This window comes from Coregonus clupeaformis, chromosome 30 (assembly GCF_020615455.1).
Source record: "Coregonus clupeaformis isolate EN_2021a chromosome 30, ASM2061545v1, whole genome shotgun sequence".
NCBI lineage: Eukaryota > Metazoa > Chordata > Actinopteri > Salmoniformes > Salmonidae > Coregonus > Coregonus clupeaformis.
The window spans coordinates 22,338,026-22,360,933 of record NC_059221.1 but is presented as its reverse complement, the minus strand read 5'-3'; the positions used below and the strand labels follow the sequence as shown (position 1 = coordinate 22,360,933).

The window sequence follows — 22,908 nt, the reverse complement described above, 5'->3', positions numbered from 1 at the left end:
GTAGGGAGATATCTGAGCGAGAGCCCCTAAACATTGTGTGCTGACATTTTATACAATAAAATGAAGTAGGTTGAATCTAGCAGTTCTGATCTTCTGATTGGTCCTGATGAGTTGGGCGAGGTCACCTCCAGGCTAGTGTCACTGTTGCATTGGCTCTGAGTCGGGTTCTCTGTCTTCAGATGTTCAGCCTAAGAGAAGGGGATTTTTGTGTGTGTGTGTGTGTGTGTGTGTATGTGTGTGTGTGTGTGTGTGTGTGTATGTGTGTGTGTGTGTGTGTGTGTGTGTGTGTGTGTATGTGTGTGTATGTGTGTGTGTGTGTGTATGTGTGTGTGTGTGTGGGGGTGTGTGTGTGTGTGTCCTCAGAGCAAGAACTCGTGAGTTGGAAGAACTGAGAGACCTATGGCGTGGGTGTTGTCCTTAGCCACCTGCTGATAAGGCTGACAAGATAGAAGTCTTTTGTGCATTGTATTGAATACAAAGGCCCAACACAAAATGGGTCATGCACAAGATTTTAGTCAGACCAAGCTATAACATTATATATTTACTACGACACAGGCAGAGCCCACAAAGGATGGGAAATTAACTTAAACCACTTATACATGTAAGGTATTTTTTATCACTCAAATATCCAATTAGTGGTGGCCAATATTGAGAGATATCGTGAGGCTACCCTCAAGTATCTGAAATTACATGATCAGTTGATGTTTACTGATCATAAAAAGCAGGCAGTTGCTCGCTGTATAACTCTGATAGCGCTAAATGTGCACAATTGTTTTGCATGGAATAATTGGAAATGTGTAGTTCTGACTATGCTCTTCAAGAGGTGATGATATTACAACCAAATAGTTAACATTTATTTAACAATCCCTTGAAACGACTGTCAATGGTTTTAGCGGAGCTGGGGGTCTCCTTGCCCCCCAGCAGACAAATCGAACGTTCTGCAGCTTATTGTGACGTTTTATTGATAACGACCTATTGTTCAGTTTGGAATCCGCTTTAAGAAACTGTATCCACAAAGCGTCTCAGAGTAGGAGTGCTTATCTAGGATCTGTCCATATAATCTTATTCATTATGATCTAAAAGGCTAAACTGATCTTAGATCAGCACTCCTACTCTGAGATGCTTTGTGGATACGGGCCCATGTAAGACTTTTTAGAATACAGTTAGGATACAGTGCCTTTACTTGCATATGGCATTGTGCTGTCTCTAGCCTTTCCTGCAGTTGGTGTGATGTGATTTCAGTGTGTGTTTATACGATGTGTTTGATCCATACAGATGGAGATTTCAGAAAATGTGCCAGAGAGCAACACTCAGAAAAATCACTTCAGGGTGTCTGGTGTATTTAAATCAACGTATGCCCACTGACTGCTTGGTTCCCTGGCGCTTTGTAATAGCACAGTCTTTGTATAATCTGCTTTATGCTTTGTTGGGCATCCTTTGTTGAGCGGAAGACTTCAGAGTCTTTGACTGTCCTTCATTGACTGTCCTTCTTAGTCCTAAACAAGCTAATTTCTTATTTACAATGAGAGCAGGAGACTATAAAAAAAACAATTTGTTAGGTTAGAATTCTGTTAGGGTAGAGTGCTGCAGTCATGTACTGTTTTAGTGGAACAACTGGTCTAGTACCCAATACAAAAGATACAGTGCCTTCGGAATGTATTCAGACCCCTTGACTTTTTCCACACTTTGTTAGGTTACAAACTTATTCTAAAATTGATTAAATTGTTTTTTTCGCCTCATCAATCTACACACAATATCCCATAATGACAAAGCAAAAACAGTTTTTTTGAAACTTTTGCTAATTAAAAAAACTAACAAAAACTGAAAAATGACATTTACATAAGTATTCAGATCCTTTACTCAGTACTTTGTTGAAGCACCTTTGGCAGCGATTACAGCCTCAAGTCTTCTTGTGTATGATGCTACAAGCTTGGCACACCTGTATTTGGGGAGTTTCTCCCATTCTTCTCTGCAGATCAAATCAAATCAAATTGTATTTGCCACATGCGCCGAATACAACAGGTGTATTCACCTTACAGTGAAATGCTTACTTACAAGCCCTTAACCAACAATGCAGTTTTTAAGAAAGTGTTAATTAAAAAAAGATAAGTAAAACATTTAAAATAGCAAATAATTAAAGAGCAGCAGTAAAATAAAATAACAGTAGGGAGGCTATATACAGGGGGTACCGGTACAGAGTCAATGTGCGGGGGCACCGGTTAGTCGAGGTAATTGAGGTAATATGTACATGTGGGTAGAGTTAAAGTGACTATGCATAAATAATAAACAGAGCAGCATCAGCATAAAAGAGGGGGTTGGGGTGAGGTGGGGGGGCATTGCAAATAGTCCAGGTAGCCATGATTAGCTGTTCAGGAGTCTTATGGCTTGGGGGTAGAAGCTGTTAAGAAGCCTTTTGGACCTAGAGTTGGCGCTCTGGTACTGCTTGCTGTGCGGTAGCAGAGAGAACAGTCTATGACTAGGGTGGCTGGAGTTTTTGACAATTTTTTAGGGCCTTCCTCTGACATGCCTGGTATAGAGGTCCTGGATGGCAGGAAGCTTGGCCCCAGTGATGTACTGGGCCGTACGCACTACCCTCTGTAGTGCCTTGCGGTCCTCGGCCTAGCAGTTGCCATTCCAGGCGGTGATGCAACCAGTCAGGATGCTCTCGATGGTGCAGCTGTATAACTTTTTGAGGATCTGAGGACCCATGCCAAATCTTTTCAGTCTCCTGAGGGGGAATAGGTTTTGTCGTGCCCTCTTCACGACTGTCTTGGTGTGTTTGGACCATGATAGTTTGTTGGTGATGTGGACCCCAAGGAACTTGTAGCTCTCAACCTGTTCCACTACAGCCCCATCAATGAGTATGGGGGCGTGCTCAGTCCTCTTTTTTTTCCTGTAGTCCACAATCATCTCCTTTGTCTTGATCACGTTGAGGGAGAGGTTTTTATCCTGGCACCACACGGCCAGGACTCTGACCTCCTCCCTATAGGCTGTCTTATCATTGTCAGTGATCAGGCCTACCACTGTTGTGTCGTCAGCAAACTTAATGATGGTGTTGGAGTCATGCCTGGCCATGCAGTCATGGGTGAACAGAGAGTACAGGAGGGGACTGAGCACGCACCCCTGAGGGGCCCCCGTGTTGGGGATCAGCGTGGCAGATGTGTTGTTACCTACCCTTACCACCTGGGGGCGGCCCATCAGGAAGTCCAGGATCCAGTTGCAGAGGGAGGTGTTTAGTCCCAGGGTCCTTAGCTTAGTAATGAGTTTTGAGGGCACTATGGTGTTGAATGCTGAGCTGTAGTCAATGAATAGCATTATCACGTAGGTGTTCCTCTTGTCCAGTTGGGAAAGGGCAGTGTGGAGTGCAATAGAGATTGCATCATCTGTGAATCTGTTGGGGCGGTATGCAAATTGGAGTGGGTCTAGGGTTTCTGGGATAATGGTGTTGATGTGAGCCATGACCAGCCTTTCAAAGCACTTCATGGCTACAGACATAAGTGCTACGGGTCGGTAGTCATTTAGGCAGGTTATCTTAGTGTTCTTGGGCACAGGGACTATGGTGGTCTGCTTGAAACATGTTGGTATTACAGACTCAGTCAGGGACATGTTGAAAATGTCAGTGAAGACACTTGCCAGTTGGAGTACACCCTGCGGCTTTGTGAATGTTGACCTGCTTAAAAGTCTTACTCACATCGGCTATGGAGAGCATGATCACATAGTCATCCAGAACAGCTGATGCTCTCATGCATGCTTCAGTGTTGCTTGCCTCAAAGCGAGCATAGAAGCTCTGTCAGGTTGGATGGGGAGTGTTGCTACACAGCTATTTTCAGGTCTCTCCAGAGATGTTCGATCAGGTTTAAGTCCGGGCTCTGGCTGGGCCACTCAAGGACGTTCAGAGACTTGTCCCGAGGCCACTCCTGCGTTGTCCTGTTGGAAGGTGAACCTTCGCCCCAGTCTGAGGTCCTAAGAGCTCTGGAGCAGGTTTTCATCAAGGATCTCTCTTTACTTTGCTCCGTTCATCTTTGCCTCGATCCTGACTAGTCTTCCAGTCCCTGCCACTGAAAAACATCCCCACAGCATGATTCTGCCACCACCATGCTTCACCGTAGGGATGGTGCCAGGTTTCCTCCAGACGTGACGCTTGGCATTCAGGACAAAGAGTTCCATCTTGGTTTCATCAGACACGAGAATCTTGTTTCTCATGGTCTGAGAGTCTTTAGGTGCCTTTTGGCAAACTCCAAGCGGGCTGTCATGTGCCTTTTACTGAGGAGTGGCTTCCGTCTGGCCACTCTACCATAAAGGCCTGTTTGGTGGAGTGCTGCAGAGATGGTTGTCCTGCTGGAAGGTTCCCCCATCTCCACAGAGGAACTCTAGAGCTCTGTCAGAGTGACCATCGGGTTCTTGGTCAACTCCCTGACCAAGGCCCTTCTCCCCCGATTGCTCAATTTGGCCGGGAGGCCAGCTCTAGGAAGAGTCTTGGTGGTTCCAAACTTCTTCCATTTAAGAATGATGGAGGCCACTGTGGGGACCTTCAATGCTGCAGAAATGTTTTGGTACCCTTCCCCAGATCTGTGCCCCGACACAATTCCGTCTCTGCACTGTACGGACAATTCCTTCGACCTCATGGCTTGGTTTTTGCTCTGACATGACTGTCAACTGTGGGACCTTATATAGACAGGTGTGTGCCTTTCCAACTCATGTCCAATCAATTGAATTTACCACAGGTGGACTCCAATCAAGTTGTAGAAACATCTCAAGGATGATCAATGGAAACAGGATGCACCTGAGCTCAATTTCGAGTCTCATAGGAAAGGGACTGAATACTTCATTTTTTAATTTTGAATAATTTTGCAAACATTTAAAAAAAACTGTTTTCACTTTGTCATTATGGGATATTGTGTGGAGATTGCTGAGGAATTTGTTTCATTTAATCAATTTTAGAATAAGGCTGTAACGTAACAAAATGTGGAAAAGTCAAGGGGTCTGAATACTTTCCGAAGGCACTGTACATGTACAAATTAAACATTGATATTCTGGTCATGTGATTTCCTCTACTTAACCCAGTTAGTAAGCTAGTTGATTGTGATCGTTGTGCTTTCTGACATCTGTGCGCTATAGAGGCAATTATTATCCAGATTTCATCACTTGGTATGATAAGCTGATTTGTTGATACTTCAACTTAGAGGTAAATGGCACTGTGCAGCCAATACAAAATATATATTTAATTACATAACACACCATACTTTAAATCAATATTTACGCACAGAGCAATGGTAGACTTTTAATATGTTGTTGAAGTTGACACACACAAGGTATCTAAAGGAGTAAAAAACAAACAAGCATACTGTATTTTTTGTGAGCAATTAACCTTTTGAAGGATAACTGAACTATAAGTGTTGTTATTTCTAAGAGACATGATGAAGCAACTGAGATGACTGAAGGCATTCAAATACAAAAACGGTTTTGATAACAAAAATATGTCTTGTTAGATTGGTCAAATTATTCCTTTTAACAGTCAATATACAGTTGCATCCTCACATGATGTAAACCTATAGGTTATTGTTTTTCTGAGAAATATTATACTTTTTGTTGTGGTCTGAAATCTGGAACACATGGACAAGAACAGAACAGATCAGGGTTTGGAATCATTTACATCTCACCACCATCATACTGTAGACAATGTTCTTGTTAACATGAAAACACTGAAACATGGTATATACAGAATCCTGAGGCCCCACTGCAAGTACTTGCTCAAAGTAACCCAGAAATGTCTGCCCATCTCGTAGAGTCTGTCTGAGTTTGCTGACAACAGATGTGCTGTACATCCAAATGCAGTGTTTCCTCAAAGAACAAAACTGAGAATTCAATAAGGTCCCCCATTGGAATCCTTGAACTGCATCATTCCCAGTACCCTTGAGCAGCAGTTACTTTGAGAATTCACACATTTCAATCCAGGAAGGTTTTCACTCTTATAACTGTAAGGTAAACTGAATGTCTTTGTTGGGTCCTTGGATTGATCTGAAACAAACAAAGAGAGCACTAAGATATTGTGATATATTGCAGTGCAGCTATAATGTTAACCTTGTTTATTAGATGGTTTATGATAAGATGGTATACAGTAACAGCTCCATGGAACATGTCAAAGCTGACCTCTGCAGTTGGTCCGTCTAAAGTTAGAGGTATTCTTCGCTTGCAGGCTGTTGGGTATTCTAAAAAATAAAAGAGACATTAGTATAGCCCATATGCTTGAGTCAATACCTTGTGCCTTTGTCTTTAAATGTAAAGTCTGTATTGTTCTATTGGTGCAAATTCCTCATGACTGTAACTCTCCCTCCTCCAGTATGTCTCTGTTTCAAATGGTAATGTGAGGTTATCTTACCCGGGTGGTTTTGATCTTGTTCCCAGCGTAACACATCCAGCCTGAGTTGTCAGGCAGCGTCTTGCACTCCTCTCCCTCCAGACAGGGCTCCATCTCGCACCACCACTTCCCAATCACTATGGATGCTGCAGGCAACAAAGGCATAAGGTGACCTGAGTATGTCTTACCCAGTGGAACAGCTATATGTGATAGCAGTGTATGACTTGGAGATGGATTGGTGACTAGAGGGTCTGTTGGTTCGTTCATCACATGACAGACACACACATCTAAATTGTGGGAATCTGTCTGACTAATATCAAAGTAACTGTCAACTCTCCCTTGTCTTACAACTGTAACATCCCTACCTGAGTATGGTGTAAGAATCAATCAAAATCAACATCTGAATCCTTATACCAATACTTACAAAACAAAATATGCACTGAAACAACCCTAGGTGAATTATTTAAAGCATTTTATTTCATTGCATTTCTTACATGCATTTTAAATCAAATAGAAAGACAGACGTCTAGACATGTGTTAAGTGAAAGAGGAGGCGTAGCTGTGACTCTAATGCAAGCCATATTCTTGCTCTGGGAAGAGAAAATTGCCTTAAATACAGGTTAAATGTCCAGCACATCTCAGATGTCTGACAGAGGAAAATAGCCTGTCAGTGCTGACAGACAGAAGAGATCTCAAATTCCCTCACTCTGTCTACTCTGCTCAGTAATTGTGGCAACATCATCTAATGGTTAGAATCTAAAGAAGCATGCAGGCAGGTGAGAGGTAATGCTCACTGTACAGCACAGGAAGAATATATAGGGAGTGATATAGGCTACTATTGGCTTCTGTTGGATCTTTACTAGAGATGGTAAAATTGTGCCTCATCAGTCAAAAAGCCAATATATACAATTCATAAAGCAACACTGCAATTCCACAGTACAAAATGAGGTAGTTCTGTTGTATATGGCCAGTACGTTCAGTAAATGTTTGGTTTGAGTGTTTCCAATCAAATGTTATGGACTGTATTACACTGTATTTACAAATATAGAGTGGGTAGTGACTTGGTCATACAGCGGAATCAATAGTATATAATAGAACAGCAGCGTTGTGTGTGTGTTCTGAGTGCGTGCGGGTAATTGTGTGTGTGTTTTATGGGAGTTTGTGTATGTGTAAGTTTGTGTGTGAGGGTTGAATGTGTGGGTAGTCAGTGCAAATAACCTCTATGGTGCATATAGTCTCCAAGGTGCAGTTTTGTGCCGGGAGACAGCTAGGGTTAACTGTTCAGCAGTCTAATGGCCTGGTGGTAGTAGCTGTCTCGGAGCCTGTTGGTCCGAGACCTGATGCTCTGATACCGCTTGCCAGATGGTAACAGAGGGAACAGTCCATGGCTCGGGTGACTGGAGTCCTTGACGATCTTTCGGGCCTTACCTCCGACACCGCCTGATGTAGATGTCCTGGAGGGCAGGGAGCTTGCCCCCAGTGATGTATTGGGCCGTCTGCACCACCCTCTGTAGAGCCTTCTGGTTGAGGGCGGTGCAGTTGCCGTACCAGGCGGTGATGCAGCCGATCAAGATGCTCTCGATTGTGCAGCTGTAGAACTTCTTTAGGATCCGAGGGCCCATACCGAATTTCTTCAGTCACATGAGGTTGAAGAGCCACTGCTGCGCCTTCTTCACCACGGTGGTGGTGTGATTGGACCATGTCAGGTCATCTGTGATGTGCTAGCCAGCTCCTTGGTTTTCTGACGTTGAGGGAGAGGTTGTTTTCCTGGCACCACTCTGCGAGGGCTCTGACCTCCTCCCTCTAAGCTGTCTCGTCGCCGTCGGTGGTCAGGCCCATCACCGTTGTGTTGTCTGCAAACTTTATGATAGTGTTGGAGTCATGCCTGACCAAGCAGTCGTATGTGTAGATGGAGTACAGGAGTGGGCTGAGCACGCACCCTTGTGGGGCCCCCGTGTTGAGGATCAGCGTGGTGGAGGTGTTTTTGCCTACCCTCATCACCTGGCGTCTGCCTGTCAGGAAGTATTGGATCCAGTTGCAGAGGGAGGTGTTCATACCTAGGGCCTTTAGGTTAGTGTCAAGCTTGTAGGGGACTATGGTGTTGAACGCTGAGCTGTAGTCGATTAACAGTATTCTCACATAGGTGTTCCTCTTGTCCAGATGGTTAGGGCAGTGTGTAGAGCAATGGTGATTACATCCTTGGATCTGTTGGGGCAATATACAAATTGGAGTGGGTCCGAGGTGTCAGGTAAGGTGGAGCTGATGTGGTCCTTGATCAGCCTCTCGAAGCACTTCATGATGACAGAAGTGAGTGCTACAGGCCGATAGTCATTTAGGCAGGTTACTTTAGTTTGCTTTGGTACAGAGACAATGGTGGACATCTTGAAGCATGTGGGGATCACAGACTGGGACAGGGAGAGGTTGAATATGTCCGTGAACACTTTAGCCAGCTGGTCTGACAGTGTTCTTTTCTGTCCTAGTCTAAGTGGTTTTCCAGTCATACATATTCATCATCCTTGAGGACCTCACTTGGACCTGTTCCTTATGGTAAACAGGGTTGCTGAGGTTTGTTGCCAGGAGTCTGGTCGAATCAAGGTTATAGTGCATCTATTAATCAATAACAACAACTCTTTGGGCATCTTGTCTTAAACCTGACACTATTTAAAACATAATAAATAAAGAACCATCGCAGCTTCTCTAGGTCTAGGAAATGTATGCCACTGATGAATTGTATATGTTCTTCGATACATTCTCTCAGGTTTATACTTCTACATTCAGCTAATCAGACGAAAGGGATAGGGCATGGGACTCTCCATCTCTACTGGCCACCTGCTGTGATATTTGCTATTCCAGATCTACTGGGAAAGGCTGAAGCATCATGTACACTCCACATGATATATTGTACTACTTTTATGCAACCCTGGAGAAAAATATTTTAAAGAACTGTTGTATATGGGTTCTATTAGCAGCACCTATGTGAGTCCAATCACTGATAGTGCCAACACTTCTCTTGCGCCTGCAATACCAATGGGGATTGTGATGGTAGTGGTGGTACTCACCATCAACACAGGAGGGTCTGTTCCTGGTAGTCCCTGCCACCTTCCCTGGTAGACAAGAACATTTGACTGTCTGGGACCGCTCTTCAATCTTGTTCTTATTACAGCATCTGTGAGCCGCAATCACCTCACACGTTCCACCCTCTAAGAAAAAAGAACAACAAACAAGCAAAAACAGTTCAGAATAACTTCTGAGCTTAGTCCAGGGTTTCTTAAACTATCAAAGTGGGCCCTGGGAATGTGAGAGGTAGGTTGCGAGTTAGGAGGATACATCTATAATCACACACTATTTATTTTCAATTGGGGTCGTTGTAGGATGATTTTGGTCACGGAAGAGCGGTCAATTTCTCATTTGGGTCTCAAGTTGAAAGAGTTTAAGATCCCCCGGCTTAGTTGATAGCAAAGTCAACACAATTAACAATGATTTATGTAGCTGTATTTGTAGGCCTCTTGGTGGCCTGTTAAATGTCTTAACTACCTGTGTATGTTCTAGGCTTTATCACAATATCAACATACAGTAGATGGAATATCTTTATGCAAGACATCACAAGTTTATTACATGTGACAACTATTAATATGTCAAGCAGATTTACCATAAACAAGAGTAATGGCTGATTGAGTGAGGCCCCTGGTGTGTGTGTGTGTGACGGAATGATGAAGATGATGGAGACCCAGTAGATAAAGACAGCTCTATAAGCAGGATGAGAAAGCCTGCAGGGGCCCTCCCTCCCCGCTCAGTCTGAATAATGGCCCTTCATGTAATTATCAGGAGGTTGGTTATCTTTGCCTACAGGACAGACATCTCCCTATCAGGATGCCCCTCCTGCTGTCCTCAGTGGTCTACCCCTATACCTAACACTATCAACACAACAAGTAGGACCCATCCAACAATTAGGCCTGTCTGTTGACCAGAGACAAGGAAAGTTGATTAGTGAATCAGGTGGGAAAAATGTAAAGTTTCCCATTCGGAGGAGTTTGTAGAGAGAAACTTATATTCCTTTGTGTTTTCAAAATGAGACAAGTATGAACATTTTCCCACTTGGAGAAGTTTGTTGAGAAATGTATATGTCATTAAGTTATAAAAAAAAATTATGACTAGAGAATGTAATTGCAGAGCAGCAGCGGATATCACCTGCTGATGAAAGTAATACTATAGAACATATAGCTCATGAGACTGGGTTGAGTAATATTCATGCTATAATCTTTCCTTGTGCAATATCTAAAGATTAGTCAAATATAGCCAACTGACTTTTTCCCAACTAGATAGAAATGTTGATTTGTCTTCAAAGATATGAGATTTCAAGTAAAACCCATATTCAGAGTCAAACCCAGATTAACATTTAAAAGAGCTTAAATTCAGGTTGGAGATGAGTCGGTATCACTTTCATGCTATAATTCAGCCATCGTATTAAAACCTGATAAGATTATCTAACACCACCTCTCCTGACCCCAGGATGAAAGGAGACCACACACTACTCTCCTACAGACTCACTCACTCACTCAATCAATCACTCATTCCACCACCTTATCTCATTAGCAAGATAATTCAGTTCACATTTTCAATAAGACATGCAAAGAATGCTTAAGAGGCTTCCAAATGTTACCATTATAAGTAAGGGTATTAGGATTTGTGATATTCTTCACCCAGCCACTGTCTTTATGCATCATAGCATTGTGTTTTTCAGAATGTGGATTGTACATAACGTCTGTCAGATATCTGAAGTGTCTAGATTGACTGAGAAGTGACTGCAAATAATAGCAGCAAAGCCGGGAAGCGACGTTAGAGACAGCCTAGAGGTTTAATTGGCGGAAATAATTGTAATACAGTAATTCAACAATGGTAATTGAAGTTTATTTAATTGAGGGGGAGGAAAGAAATTACAAACTTTGGCTTCCCGATTCTCTCTTTCTCATCAGATATTTCAGTAAATAATGTGGTTTTAGAGGGGTTTTCATGACTCAAGGCTAGTGGTTGAGAAAACGTCAACAACCTTTGGCAGAAGTTGAGGAGAGACATAAAGTGTATCTCTGAGCCTGGTTGGTGTGTAACAACATGTTCATCCTGATATAGCAGTGGAAGCAATAGGGCATCAGTTAAAACAACAACAGTCCACAGGGGTTTGTTCTCTTTAATGCTTCTTCTTAATTGCATAAGACAAGACCCAGATTCCTCCTTTGATCTATTTAAAGCCACACTACTCAACAGAATCCACTTTGTTCGTTGCTTGCGTTGCTTGTTGAGAGGAGCAGCAATGAGAACAGAAGTTTGAGTCTGGATATACTCTATAATTGGAAATCATTACCGCTGAAGAATATATTAAAATCAAATACAAATGCAAATAGTCTTGGTTATTTCCAGCTGGGCAGGTGTATTCGGTGGCTTTAAACAAAAGTAATGTAAAACTGATGAGCGCTCTTTAAGTTCAGTCGGCGTGGAGTCAGTTTGTGACTGCCATAAACTGCATGCTCCAATACCTCATCTCTGTGTCATGAATATATCAGGGGGAGATGGAGAAAAGCTGCCTATGGATAATAATAAAGGCTGGAGATACTGTCTCATCAGGTGACGGCTGCTGGAGCCATGCCAGGATATAATTGTTTTCTGTATTTCCATTCCCCTCCTCCATTATCAATGACTGAGAACATAGTCAATATGACAAATAGCATCAGAACTAGTGTGTGCATGCATGTATTTATGTAGCTATAGGTCTAATAGAAGCTGGGATATTGTATGGAAGGTTGAGTTTGTGTGTTTTCTGAAAAGCAGAAAAATATCAGTTTAATCTCTCCCATCTCTCCCTGAAAAGCACATTATGTGAAGCATGTCATGAGCCAGTTCCTGATCTCTTAGCTTATTGTTTCTACCGCTGTTGTGTTGACTGACAGTTGTTCCAGGGGGTTGGTGGTAAAGGCAGGCAGCAACAGGAGGAGCTTTGCTAGTATGGCACTGTTTTAGTTGCCATGCCATGTTTCTGCTAGTGCCCTCCTCCTGGCTGCAGTACTCTGAACATTGGATTTGTCAGGAACACAGGTGCCAACACACAACCAGCCACCCAAAAGATCTGGGCCGCTTTTTTATTTTCTTTAGAGGCATTGACCTTTTTCAACGAAAGATAAGGTACAGTCCTGACATTTGACAATGTACTTTCTGTGGCACTCAGGGGAGATGGTTGTAACATTTCAAACCAGTGTAAAAGGGGGCTGGGAGCCCTGGTTCATGGGAGCTGCAGAGACAAACCTTTGCGTGAGCACTAAATATTTTAAGAACACATGATTTGGACAGATCACACAACACCTGGTGTCTATGGTGAATCACTTTCTGAGGACTAACAGAGGAGTAAATCAGTTACTGGGGAGTCCACAAAACAATCAAACACATGCTGAAACCCAGTGAAAGCCAGCAGAAATCAAGAATTATGACTTATTACCCATGATATAGAGATTCATACTGTAGTGCCAACCCATGCATGACAATGACACACAACATTGAGATTCCACAATAGATCTGAGATTCTCTGTGCCTAATAGAGGTGAACAGGGGCCATATGGGACCAATAATTGGCTATTCATCAGTAATGAAGCTGCAATTTCTCAAAGGCAAATGGTCGCTACATCTCACTAGAAATGTCACTAATACGATATGCCATAAGTATGCCATGACTTGCTGTCTACTGTAATTAACACAGAGGGTGTGTGTGTGTGTCACCGGCATACTGCAGTTTCTCTGGACCCCCACAAGGTCGGAGTTGCCCCCACCCCCAATGAAAAATAAATAAGCTAATGTGTCAGCCAGACAGCCACTCACAAAGTATAGAATACCGATTGCTGTCCATGGTGCTGAAATTGCAACATGTCTATGTGGCTGAATGCCTATCGAATCGATGATAGGCTTTCTGTGGTGCTAGGGCATATCTAGCTTTGCTTTAGCTAATGGATAAATGTTTATTGTTAGGCCTATTTGGTCATCATTTTCTCATGTTAAGCCTTACATTTCACAAAGCTCTACACGGTGTCGCAATGCTGCCATTTTTAGATTTCTGGCAGGTGGCAATAATGTAATTACTTGTTCAGTAATTAAAGTTTGAAATTAAAACATTGCAGATAGTAAAATACATTTTCGATGCAACAGCATACTAATGAGTTACCAGTAGATTTTTTTGAATATACATCTGTCCTGTAAAGGCTACCTGAACCTGCATGACATGAGCCATCCTCGATCTCTCTCCCAGCTTGGATAGAAAGTGTCACGGTTCAGACAGACGACAAGAGGACCACAATTGCGTCACACCAGAAAGTTTATTAAAACTTAAGGGAAAAGGGAAGTAGGGAGTGAGTGAAGGCTCCAGGGGTTATCCCGTCCAATGTGCTGGGTCTGTGCCCCTCCCCCAGTGGCAGCGATGCGTCCGATGACGCCGGTGGTTGGTGGTCCAGAAGTCCTGGGGGGGGAGGAAACACAGACACAACGGGGCGGATGAAACAAGGCAGAAGTACAGTTCAAGGGAAATCCAAATACGTTATAGCAAGGCAGAAGGCTGGTCAGAGTTACCGGGGTCGAAGAGTAGTCAGGAGTCGTAATGGCAGAAAGCAGGTCTGGTTTTCCTGGGGCAGAAGAGTATCCAAGAATCAGGCAGGTCCGGGGTCACAAAACAAGGGTGAGCCAGAAGCGCGAGCACACAGGTTCCGGGTGTGAGCTTTGCAGACGATCTGACAAAGGAGAGCTGAAAGACGGGACTTAAAATACTGGGAGAGGTTAGTGGGTAATGCAGCGCAGCTGGCAGAGTAATTAGAGCCGAGCAGAGCAGGGACAGGTGGAGCTCGTTAGGCTGAGTAGAGAGAGAGAGATGAGCAGAGTGGAAGATAGTGGAAACACATTAAGGTGGTAACCCGGTGGAGTGAGAGGGCTCATGACAGAACCCCCCCCAAGGGGACGGCCCCAGAAGTCCCAAGAGCAACACCACGCCGGGCGGGAGGAGGGGAGCCGGAGGAGGGCTAGAACTCCTCCGAACGGTCCGAGCGAACGCCCTCATCCTCGGAGGAAGCCGGAGGGCCGTGGTCGGGGAGATGGGACAGGTCCCGAGACAGGATCAGGCACAGGACAGGAAGCCGAGCGGGCAGGACGGTTAGGGATCCCTCTGGGGCGGCCCCTACGGATTGCAGGTTGATCAGGATGCCGTTGGTGGAAGGCGGTGATGAGAGTCCTATCCACAATCCGACTAGCTGGCACCCAGGTCCTTTCCTCAGGTCCATAGCCCTCCCAGTCAATGAGGTACTGGAGACCCCTACCCCTCCGTCTGGACCGAAGCAGGCGGCGGACGGTGTAAACCAGACCACCATCGACTGAGCCGTGGAGGAGGAGGACAAGGCGCAGCAGGGACCAGCGGACTCTCATGAATGGGCTTAATCTTAGACACATGGAAAGTGGGGTGCACCCTCATGGAATTAGGCAGTTGGAGCCGGACAGCAGTTGGGCTAATCACTCTTATGATAGGGAATGGGCCAATGAACCGAGGTGCCAACTTCTGCGACTCCACCCTGAGTGGCAGGTTCCTTGACGACAACCACACCCTTTGACCAACATGGTAGGTGGGAGCAGGGATTCTCCGACGGTTGGCCCCGGTAGTGTAGCTGGCAACGGATCTGAGAAGTGTGGCTCGGGCCTGTGACCAGGTGCGGCGACATCGACGGGCAAACGCAAGTGCAGATGGGCAAGTAACCTCCCCTTCCTGACTGGCAAATAGAGGAGGCTGGTATCCATAAACACATTGGAAAGGGGACATACCGATGGCAGAGCAGGTCAGAGAATTGTGTGCGTACTCCACCCATGTCAATTGCTGCGACCAGGAGTGGGGGTTGCGTGAAGTCATGCATCGCAGTGCCTTCTCGAGCTCCTGATTTGCCCGCTCTGACTGCCCATTGGATTGGGGATGGAATCCGGAAGTCAGACTGACTGTGGCTCCCAGCAGGTGACAGAACTCCTTCCAAAAAGCGGAGGAGAATTGTGGACCACGGTCAGAAACTACATCCTTTGGCAGTCCGTGGATCCGGAAGACGTGTTCCAGGACCACCTGGGCGGTCTCCTTGGCGGTTGGGAGCTTGGGGAGGGGAATGAAGTGTGCCATCTTGCTGAATCGGTCAACTATGGTGAGAATGACGGTCTTGCCCCTTGAAGGGGGCAGCCCGTGACAAAGTCAAGGGCGATGTGAGACCAGGGACGTCTGGGCACAGGCAGGGGCTGCAGCAATCCGGCTGGGGGCTGGCAGGACGACTTGTGTTGGTTGCAGATGGGGCAGGCTTGGACGAATTCCCGTACATCCTTTCTCAGAGCGGGCCACCAGAACCTCTGGGCGAGCAGGTTGTAAGTGCGGGTGGAGCCAGGGTGACAAGCTAGGCGGGAGTCATGTCCCCACTGAACGACCTGGGACCTTAGGTTTTCGGGGACAAAAAGGCGGTCAGCTGGGCAAGTGCTGGGACCGGGCTGGTTACGGAGAGCTTCCAGCACCTGTTCCTCAACAGCCCAGGTCAGAGCTGCTACGATGCAGGGACTTGGCAGAATCGACACAGGATCCTTGGAGGGGTTGTCATCCTTCTGGAATTGACGGGAGAGGGCGTCTGGCTTGGTGTTGCGTGATCCAGGCCGGTATGACAGAGTGAAATTAAACCTGGTGAAGAACAGGGCCCAGCGGGACTGCCTGGAGTTCAACCGTTTGGCCGTGCGGATGTACTCCAAGTTCTTATGATCGGTCCAAACGAGAAATGGAATGGTGGACCCCTCCAGCCAGTGACGCCACTCCTCCAAGGCAAGCTTCACAGCCAGCAGCTCTCGGTTCCCTATGTCGTAATTGCACTCAGAGGGGGACAACCGACGTGAGAAAAAGGCACAGGGATGGAGCTTCCTATCCTCCGCAGCCCACTGAGAAATCACAGCACCAACTCCCACATCCGAGGCGTCCACCTCCACAATGAATTGCCGGTCCACGTCAGGCATCTGGAGGATGGGAGCGGAGGTGAACCTTACCTTGAGGGTACTGAAGGCCTTGTCGGCTGCTGGGGTCCAGGTGAAGGGTTGCTTGGTGCTGGTTAGAGCCGTGAGAGGGGCAGCAACGGTACTGTAGTTCCGGATAAACTTTCTATAGAAGTTAGCAAACCCCAGAAACTGTTGCAGCTTCTTTCTGTTCTCCGGAACTGGCCATGACGTGACTGCTGATACTTTGGCAGGATCCATTTGGATACTTCCCTCTGCCACTATGTACCCCAGGAAGGCCACTGTCTTGACGTGAAACTCACATTTCTCTGCCTTGGCGTAGAGGGAATTCTCCAGAAGACGATGAAGGACTTGCTGGACATGGCGGGTGTGTTCAGACAGGTTTCTGGAGTAGATTAAGATGTCATCCAGGTAAACGAAGACAAACTTGTTTAACATGTCCCACAGTACATCATTCACTAGAGCCTGGAACACAGCAGGAGCATTGGTGAGGCCAAAAGGCATAACCAGATACTCGTAGTGGCCTGTTGGTGTATTGAATGCGGTCTTCCATTCATCTCCCTCCCGGATCCGCACTAGGTGGTAAGCGTTTCTGAGATCCAACTTGGTAAAAACAGTGGCTCCCTGGAGCAACTCAAAAGCAGAGGTGAGCAGAGGGAGAGCGTAACGGTTTTTCACTGTGATGTCGTTGAGTCCCCTGTAGTCGATGCAGGGGGCGAAGAGATCCGTCCCTCTTCCCCACAAAGAAGAAGCCAGCACCAGCCGGAGATGAAGATGAACGGATCAATCCTGTGGACAGAGAGTCATTGATGTAGTCCTCCATGGACCTTCTTTCAGGAGCAGACAACGAATAAAGACGGCCCCTTGGAGGGGCTGTTCCAGGGAGGAGGTCGATGGCACAGTCGTACGGTCGGTGAGGGGGCAGAGATGTGGCTCTTGCTTTGTTAAACACTTCTCTGAGACCATGGTAGCATTCTGGGACATGGGAGAGGTCAGGGGCGGAGTTAGTAGGTACTGGCCGGGGGTAGTGCGGCAGCAAGCAGGCAGGTTCGGTGGCAGTCCTCTCCCCACTCCCTGATCACCCCGGTCACCCAGTCGAGCTGAGGGTTGTGCCGGCGGAGCCATGGGTAACCCAGGATGAGGGGTTGGCCTGGAGAGGGGAGCAGGTGAAACTGGATAGTTTCTTGATGGTTTCCGGACAGACCCATCAAGACCGGGGCCGTGACATGAGTGACCGATCCGAGTAAGTGTCCGTCCAGTGCCCGGGCAGGGATAGGAGGTGTCAAACGGAGGTTCTCCAGTCCCAGTTGGCGTGCCAGCTTGATGTCCATTATGTTGGCTTCGGCGCCAGAATCCACCAGAGCAGCCAGGGTGTGAGTAGAGTCAGAGAGGCGGAGGTGAACTTGCAGCAAGGGTTTGCGGTCGGAGGACTGGATGGTCATTGAGCTCAACCGGACTCCCCCTATGCCCGGTGAGCTTCGGCCTTTAAAAGGGCAGGTTACCACACGATGTCCATCACCTCCACAATAGAGGCAGAGGTTTGAGGTGAAGCGGCGCTGGCGCTCTGCAGGAGTGAGAGAGGCTCGCCCAATCTCCATAGGCTCAGACTGATCAAGCTGACTTGGGTGAGTGGCAGTAGCTGACAGGAGCCCAGTCGGATCTCTCCGAATGCCGGTAGTAGGTGGACCTTGGCGCCCCCCTCTCACGACGACGGGTCTGTATCCTTCTGTCGATCCGGACAGTCAGTGCGATGGCTTCATCAAGAGTGGAAGGCAGTTCATGGGAGACCAACTCGTCCTTGATATAGTCAGCCAAGCTATGGAAGAACGCGTCCACCAACGATGGTGTGTTCCAAGAACTTCGTCTTGCCAGGGTTCGGAAGTCGATGGAATGGTCTGCGACTGTACGTCTGCCTTGTCGAATCCTGAACAGTTCACGAGACGCCTCTGCGGTTGGTGAATCCAGGTCAAACACCTTCAGCATCTCCTCAGCAAACAGGTCGAAGGTTGCACATGCGGGGGGTTTGACGTTCGAACTCTGCTGTTCCCCAGAGTCGAGCTCGGCCCGTCAGGTGAGTGATGGCATACCCGACCCTAGCCCCCTCCGTGGCGAAGGTCCTTGGCTGCAAGGAGAACTGAAGTCGGCAGCTAGTCAGGAATGGCCGGACCTGGGTAGAATCGCCGTTGAACCGCTCGGGGTTTCCAATCTTGGGTTCCGGGGCAGCGGCTGAAATGACCGGGGCAGGTAACTCGGAGGCAGGGCTGGTGGGCAGACTGGCTGGGGTAAGATTGGTGAGGAGTTGGATGATCCTGGCGAGTTGTTGTTGCTGCTGCTGGGACTGCTGCTGGTGCTGCTGGAACTGCTGATGCTGTTGGTGGCCGACCTGAAGCAGAGAGGTGATGTCGCCGCTCATGCGGCCTAGCTCTCTCTCAGTGTGTTCCAGGCGTAGCATGGCGGTGGGTTGCTCAGGTTCTTCGGTTTCCATGTCGGGGGAAGTGTGCGCTGAGTCCATGATGGTCAGATCGTACTGTCACGGTTCAGACAGACGACAAGAGGACCACAATTGCGTCACACCAGAAAGTTTATTAAAACTTAAGGGAAAAGGGAAGTAGGGAGTGAGTGAAGGCTCCAGGGGTTATCCCGTCCAATGTGCTGGGTCTGTGCCCCCCCCCCAGTGGCAGCGATGCGTCCGATGACGCCGGTGGTTGGTGGTCCAGAAGTCCTGGGGGGGGAGGAAACACAGACACAACGGGGCGGATGAAACAAGGCAGAAGTACAGTTCAAGGGAAATCCAAATACGTTGTAGCAAGGCAGAAGGCTGGTCAGAGTTACCGGGGTCGAAGAGTAGTCAGTCGTAATGGCAGAAAGCAGGTCTGGTTTTCCTGGGGCAGAAGAGTATCCAAGAATCAGGCAGGTCCGGGGTCACAAAACAAGGGTGAGCCAGAAGCGCGAGCACACAGGTTCCGGGTGTGAGCTTTGCAGACGATCTGACAAAGGAGAGCTGAAAGACGGGACTTAAAATACTGGGAGAGGTTAGTGGGTAATGCAGCGCAGCTGGCAGAGTAATTAGAGCCGAGCAGAGCAGGGACAGGTGGAGCTCGTTAGGCTGAGTAGAGAGAGAGAGATGAGCAGAGTGGAAGATAGTGGAAACACATTAAGGTGGTAACCCGGTGGAGTGAGAGGGCTCATGACAGAAAGTTGTTGTGCGTAAAACCAGTCTATTAATGCCAAATAACACAGTCAGTCCACCCTCAAAACACTAGCCTTTGACTTATCCCACATGTTGTTGTGTTACAGCCTGAATTCAAAATGGATTAAATTGTTTTTAGAAATGGGAAAAATGCCAAGGGGGGTGAATACTTTCGCAAGCCACTGTAATTGTATGTGTCGGGTACAGAGATGAGGCAGTCATTCACAAATCATGTTAAACACTTTTATTGCACATAGTGAGCCCATGCAACTTATTATGTGACTTGTAAGGAAATATTTACTCCTGAACTTATTTAGGCTTGCCATAACAAAGGGGTTGAATACTTATTGACTATAGACATTTCAGCTTTTAATTTTTAATTAATTTGTAAAATCTTCGAAAAACATAATTCCACTTTGACATTATGGGGTATTGTGTGTAGATCAGTTACAAAAAATCTCAATTTAATCAGTTTTAAATTCAGCCTGTAACACAACAAAATATGGAAAAAGTCAAGGCGTGTGAATACTTTCTGAAGAATCTTATTTAGCTGCTATTTATAAACTTTTAAAAATAAGAATTACACATCAAATACACGTTGGCTTGAGGATAGATTCAGCCACTATTTATTGTTGAACTCAGCGGGTTTTGTTTGGCTAATGGCCTACACAAATGGGCTGCAATAATAAATAGTAAATTAAATTAGATCAAATTAAATCCAACTTGAGGGACTCCCCTAGGCTTCTGAAGTCCTTTTGTGTGATTTAGTTTTTTTACCATGGCCTGTGGGTCCAGGTTGCGTGCCCGGCTGTTTTCTATACTGAGAATTGCCAACCCAGACAGTCTTTCCTGAGACATTGTGCATTATACTGTATGTCCATTGCACTGCACACAATTTAAACTTAGTCTTGAATGATGAATGCCAAGATATACCAGAGATAAGGGACTGCTGATATTACAACCACACAACTCAAATGCCGGTTCACCAGCAGACTGCTTTTTTTGTTCAAGCCCTCAAGAACTGTTGTCCACTAAAGATTATCATCTGTTTGCATCTGGCAATTTATTGGCTGTCCAGTATCCAGACGACCTGTACCCAGAGCTTTCTATACAGTTAATCTCTTTCTGTATTAAACATGTTGAGGCCGGCAATTAAGGACAATGAGAGGCTCAATTAAAGATGTTGCAGAACTGCTGTATTTGAAGAACCACTCCCTTCTGCCCAGTTTCCCTGATGTTGCTATGGCAATCAAGCTGCTTTTACCATCAATGTAACTGTCGTTTCTGCAGAGAGATCGTTTTCTAAACTAAAACTCAAAAGGCACCCAGAGCTCGTGGGCCCCCCCACCATGCAGGGTGTCCAGTATGCCTGTGTGTGTGTGTGTGTGTGTGTGTAAAACTGAATATGGTACTGCAATTTAACGTACTGTACTATCTCTACTGTACTTTACATTGCAATCCACTTGGAAAGCCTAAGGGACTCAATTTAGCAGGTAACATGGCTCTCTCCCAGGGTTCTGTGGATGCACACATACTGGGTTGTGAATATACCCCTCACACGTGTACACACATGCAAGCACGCACACTGACACATGCACGCATGAACGTACATGCACCAACACACAGACACACACACGCATGAGTGTACACGCACCAACACACAGACGCACGCACACATGGACACACACAGGTGACATGGCTCTCTCCCACGCTTGCACGCATCTACGCACACACACACACACACACACATTCAGGCATAGACACTGGTATGTGGACCGCTTATCTATGACAACTCCTTCGGAACAATGCCATGTTTGGCTGCCTTCAGAGATGTTTCTAAAAGTTACATAATGTAATTATAGCCTTTATTACATTATTTGAGGAGAAAATAAGAATTATCGGTATTGATGATGTCATAACAAAGTACAGTGACTGCTCTGAGTAAATATTAAATTGTAGAAAATATTACATTTGAAACCTTGGTCCCTCTTTTGTGTGCTCGGGTATTATACATATAACAACTAATTTAAATGAAACAACAGGACAGATCTCCAAGAGTTCTGGCAAACCACAGCCCATGCTTGGAAGGAAGCAGCATGCCTGTCACCATGAAATAGAAGATTCACTCAAGGTGACCTGTAATAGGCAGCTCTTATGGTTCATTCTCTGTAGAGGTCCATGCCAGCAGGCTACCACAGCCCTGTTACTGAGGTAATGAGACAACCAGATTAAAGAATGTCAAATTAATGCAGATGGAAGACAGCGAGAGTCACAAAACACAAGCCTGCATGGTGTCAAATTGAAGGACTAGGTTTCTCCCTCCAGTGAAGTCCCTGCAGTGCTGTTGTTATTCTGGTCTCAAATGCTTGGGGAAAACAGAGAGACATGGAGACAAATATTGCATGATAAATTCCATGATAAATATGCCGCTCATGAGAAATTTGTTTCTGCAAAAAAGGAAAATGGAAGATAACATGATATGTTTGCCAATCATAACTTTGTCTTTTGCAATTCAATAGACAAAATGAAATCTAGATGAATCGTATGAGTCATGGCAGAAAAAAACTAACGGAGTAACTGAATGTTATGAACAGCTCAATGTTAGATAAATGTTTCCTTTTCTCTAAGTTAGAACAAATAACATGGCTTTGAAAAGTCCCAATAAGGATAAATGATTTGACAGTCCCTTCTTGAGTTTGCGTGTAGTGTGTAAGTGCATGTGTGTGTGTCTGTGTGTCTGTCTGTGTGTGTGTGTGTGTGTTTACCTACCCTCCCAGAGCAGAAAGAATGATCCTCCCCTCTCCCCCTCTGGATTGGATTTAGCAAAGTCCTTTTTTCACAGCATGCACAATTTACACATGGCTGAAGAAAAATATCAATTGCTACTCTGAAAAAGTAGGGCCCATGACAAATATAAGCAAGAAAATGTATAAAATAAATGGCTGGCAGTACTGTCACTTTAACACAGGAGGGTGAAAGATATGTCCTATGCGATGGGCCACCGAGAATGGGCAATACTTTATTGAAATGCAAACTGAGAGGAGGGAGCTGCTGCTGCTGTTTTAAGATGCATGAAAACAGCATGGAAGAGAGGGACCAGAGAGTGAGGGACCAGAGAGAGAAAGGGAATGTTTTTTTCCACCCATTTGCATCTGAGCCTCAAAGCCTGTCTCCACAGCTGTCATACAGGGAAGCAGAGGCTGTTGTAAAACTGGTATTGATCAAGGGCATGAAATCAGATTCCCAGTCTTCCCTTATGTGAAAAACTGCCCATGGTGATTACGTTTTGCTGTGGATATACTGTATATGTGTGCTGTTGGTC

The 22,908-nt window shown here is 46.0% G+C and overlaps 1 protein-coding gene across 2 annotated transcripts in view; it reads right to left on the bottom strand.

The window, feature by feature from the left end:
* Window positions 1-5,267: 5,267 nt before the first annotated feature.
* Window positions 5,268-22,908, bottom strand: part of LOC121546686 (chemokine-like protein TAFA-1) — a 32,657-nt gene continuing 15,016 nt past the window's right edge. For both annotated transcript variants that reach the window (XM_041857914.1, XM_041857916.1), the window contains exons 3-6: window positions 9,418-9,558; window positions 6,380-6,504; window positions 6,151-6,209; window positions 5,268-6,018 (exon numbers count right to left, since the gene is read on the bottom strand). In XM_041857914.1, the coding sequence (XP_041713848.1) occupies window positions 6,174-6,209; window positions 6,380-6,504; window positions 9,418-9,558 (302 nt within the window). In that variant the 3' untranslated portion in view covers window positions 5,268-6,018; window positions 6,151-6,173. The remainder of the gene's footprint in view (window positions 6,019-6,150; window positions 6,210-6,379; window positions 6,505-9,417; window positions 9,559-22,908) is intronic.